The following is a 3,191-nucleotide window of genomic DNA, read 5'->3' as shown; positions in this document are numbered from 1 at the left end:
AAGTAAGAGCTACAAGTCACAAGCCAGATGAAGTCTATGGCATCATTGAACGTTTATCTCCTGGTACCAGAAAAATAGAACTTTTTGGCAGGCCACATAATGTTCAACCAAACTGGATAACTCTGGGGAATCAAGTAGATGGTGTTAGACTTGTAGACCCAGATCTGATTCAAGCATTCCGAGAGAAATATCCTGATGGCAACTGTATGGCACCTCCTAAATCCAAGGATTCTGTTTCCTAAGGTATGCAACTATTTTCTATTCATCAAAATCAATGCCTTCAGCTCTCTTCTTCATGAACCTACCTGTCTTTATTTACTTCAAGAATCTACAGATGTTGTATAGTTCACTATCTGGACATGATCATAATGATGATGGTCTCTTTGTCGTCAGCTGTACAAGATAAAGCCACAACAAGAACTAATTCAACAAAACTGAACAAATTTATTGTTTTGAAGGACTCACCTTTGAATTCTCGGGTCAACTCATGTAGTGCTACCACGGCAGAGATATTTTCCACGACACAAGATCGATCTAGCGTGTGGGAATCTCCAAGGTCGATATCACCGAATCCATTCTTGCCGAAAAAATGCAACCAATCGAATGAGTACTTGTGAGAAAGATCCTTCGGTATAAGGGGTTTGGATACACCTTTGTACACGGGGATCTGGAAGGAAAATGGTCATAAAATTAGTAGATCAGTGAACTTGTAGAACCATGAGCGTCCTTACGGTGTCGCTGAAAGCCCATGTGCCCCAGAACTTACTCAGAAAATGTCCCTTCTGTGTTTAAATTTTAACAATTTCACCAAAATCGGTCGAACTGTTTGAGAATTTTCCCGGAACAGACTTACACATTGAGTGCAACACTACTATCACACGAGACATGACGTGATAGTAGTGTGGCTGTCCTGAACGAAATTACCTACAATATTATGGGAAAACTTTGAACCACATCTTTTCTGACTCCCCATGAGCTCACGTGATGATAGTGAGTTTCTACCTTCACTGGTTGGGTGCTGGTACTCACGTTTTTTCGCCCGAAAGCCTGCAGGACTCTACACACGTTATCGACAACTTCGGACAACTCAGCGTTACCATGACAACAAGTGATGGCAATAATTTCGATCAGATTCTTCTGTTCTGCTTTGAGCATCAGCAGTAGTGCCCAGGCATCGTCTATGCCCGTATCAACATCCAGGATCACCTTCCTTGGATATATGGACATGACCGGGGTAGGTTCTCCTGGGTCAAATTTTTGGATCCTTGGGTACAAAGTGGTTTAGTCACTACTCAGGTATAAAATTGTAAATCTGAGACCGGGCCCTGGACAGTTGGAAATTATCTCGACTCTAGAGCCTTGGGTACAAAGTGGTCTAGTCACTACTTAGGTATAAAATTGTAAATCTGAGACCGGGCCCTGGACAGTTGGAAATTATCTTGACTCTAGAGTTTAACACGGTTATCGATGTGTTAATTTGGATCTTTTCTGGAACGTTATTCGAGAGAGCTTTGGAATGATTTGGCCCAATAGCGGGGAAGTTCGAAGTTTAATTGAAAATTTACGTACGCAAAAAATTGGTAAGAGGCAGATTTTATTACAGAGGTAGGCAACGAAAAAATATTAATACAACATACACGAAAATAACTAGGTATAGGTATCAAACTATATAAAGAACGTAGTAATAGGGAGGTAGGTAAAGGCCGACGTCGTACCTACCTACGAGAAAATAATATCACAGAGAGAGATCACACCCGAATAGACGAATAAACCTAAATGAAACTACGGATAAAAAATAATTTTTATTCGTCTTATGGAATTTTTTTGTTTATAAAATGATAAAATCTTTAGAACACAAACGACATTAGCACAGCACGATAGTACATTAACACTGGAGATGAACTCATCTTTAGAACACGAACGACATTAGCACAGCACGATACTACATTGACACTGGAGAGATGAACTCACCCAACTTGTATCGAAACTGGATTCGAAATATTAATAAACATTATCAAATCTCTTTAATCCCCCCTCTACGAAAGAAATATTTAATCCAAGCGATGATGGTGATAAGATAAATTAAATACCTATAGATACACAATACTGTGTATACAGAGGACTTACTAATACAGTTGACGTTAGTAAAGTAGGTAGGTAATAAAAGACCTCCATACTTAAGTGTACTGTTGACTCCCAATAAGGACGTTTTCAGGCGAACATGAGGGCAAGGCAAACCCCTTTTGACCCAAACCACCTTTGGTTAGCTCAGTGGTTAAGCACTTGGCTGGTAAATAGAAGGTGCCGGGTTCACAGCCCAAACCAAAGTACCTATGCATCAGCAGGCAACTTTCAGTATGTCTGACGCTGATACCGTCGCGTTGGTCTGTCAGTCCGTCTGAGACAAAATTCTAATGGTAGTAGCCAGCCTAGTTAGCTTAATTGGTAGTGCGTCTGCCTTGTAATCGCTAGGTCGTGGGTTTGATTCTCGCTAATCTCGCCTGGGGCGGATTTTAAAGGTTCGTCCTCGGAACGGCTGGATTTCTCCTATATCGTGTCTTCCTTCCCTCTTCACTTTCGGGACTATAAGACATTAGCAGATACCTAGAAAATCAATTTCTATCAAGCCTCTTTTTACTTTTTTTACCCCCTCTGATTGTGGCTCCGGTCATAAAATGTACCTCCTAAATAGGTACCTGCCTTGATCATGAGTGTCATTTGTAACACGAGGAGGGTCATGTTTATCAGTCATAGTGTGGATTAGTGGAAGGTACCTATTTACTTAGCAACTACATACGAGTATTTAGGATATGAGTGTACATTATTTCCTATAAGTATTATTTTGTATTGATTCAGCCGTTCAATTTTCATTAGGGTAGGTACTTGGATTTTGCCATTCAAAAACCCACGGTCTTTGAGGTTGAAACCGTAAAGGTCCATTATCATAGTGTCGGTCGAAAAAAAAAAAATCGTGTCTTGTGTAAGTGGGAACACTCTCATTTAAATTCATTATTTACAGCTACAGGACGAATTGGAAAAAAATCGGAAGAAACACACGACAGATGCGAGTCGGAGAGACTGACCAAAACCCTGTAAACAGAGAGGAATTGTTTGAGATGAGTCTTGAACGGGACATACGTATAGACCTATTTAAGAATGTTATTAGGTTAAAAAAAGAAGAAGTTTGATAG

At 40.1% G+C, this 3,191-nt stretch overlaps 1 protein-coding gene across 1 annotated transcript; it reads right to left on the bottom strand.

Moving 5' to 3' along the window:
• Window positions 1-349: 349 nt before the first annotated feature.
• Window positions 350-1,352, bottom strand: LOC103522195 (inosine-uridine preferring nucleoside hydrolase-like). Its single transcript, XM_008487298.3, has 3 exons — window positions 1,030-1,352; window positions 466-667; window positions 350-393 (listed from the first exon to the last, which is right to left on the bottom strand). The coding sequence occupies exons 1-3, from the start codon at window positions 1,225-1,227 to the stop codon at window positions 350-352; spliced, it is 444 nt and encodes a 147-aa protein (XP_008485520.1). The 5' UTR covers window positions 1,228-1,352.
• Between the last annotated feature and the right edge of the window lie 1,839 nt (window positions 1,353-3,191).

This window comes from Diaphorina citri, unplaced genomic scaffold (genome assembly GCF_000475195.1).
Source record: "Diaphorina citri unplaced genomic scaffold, Diaci psyllid genome assembly version 1.1 scaffold7291, whole genome shotgun sequence".
Classification (NCBI taxonomy): domain Eukaryota; kingdom Metazoa; phylum Arthropoda; class Insecta; order Hemiptera; family Psyllidae; genus Diaphorina; species Diaphorina citri.
The sequence above is the reverse complement of the archived record's forward strand: the minus strand, read 5'-3'. Positions and strand labels throughout refer to the sequence as shown.

Bases quoted from the DNA above. Each gene is read 5' to 3' on its own strand.
- LOC103522195 (XM_008487298.3), bottom strand. From the start codon at position 1,227: ATGTCCATATATCCAAGGAAGGTGATCCTGGATGTTGATACGGGCATA. The intron at 668-1,029 runs GTGAGTACCAGC...TTTTCCTTCCAG, and splicing joins AGGCTTTCGGGCGAAAAAAC to ATCCCCGTGTACAAAGGTGT. The intron at 394-465 runs GTGAGTCCTTCA...TATCTTGTACAG, and splicing joins GTTGACCCGAGAATTCAAAG to CTGACGACAAAGAGACCATC.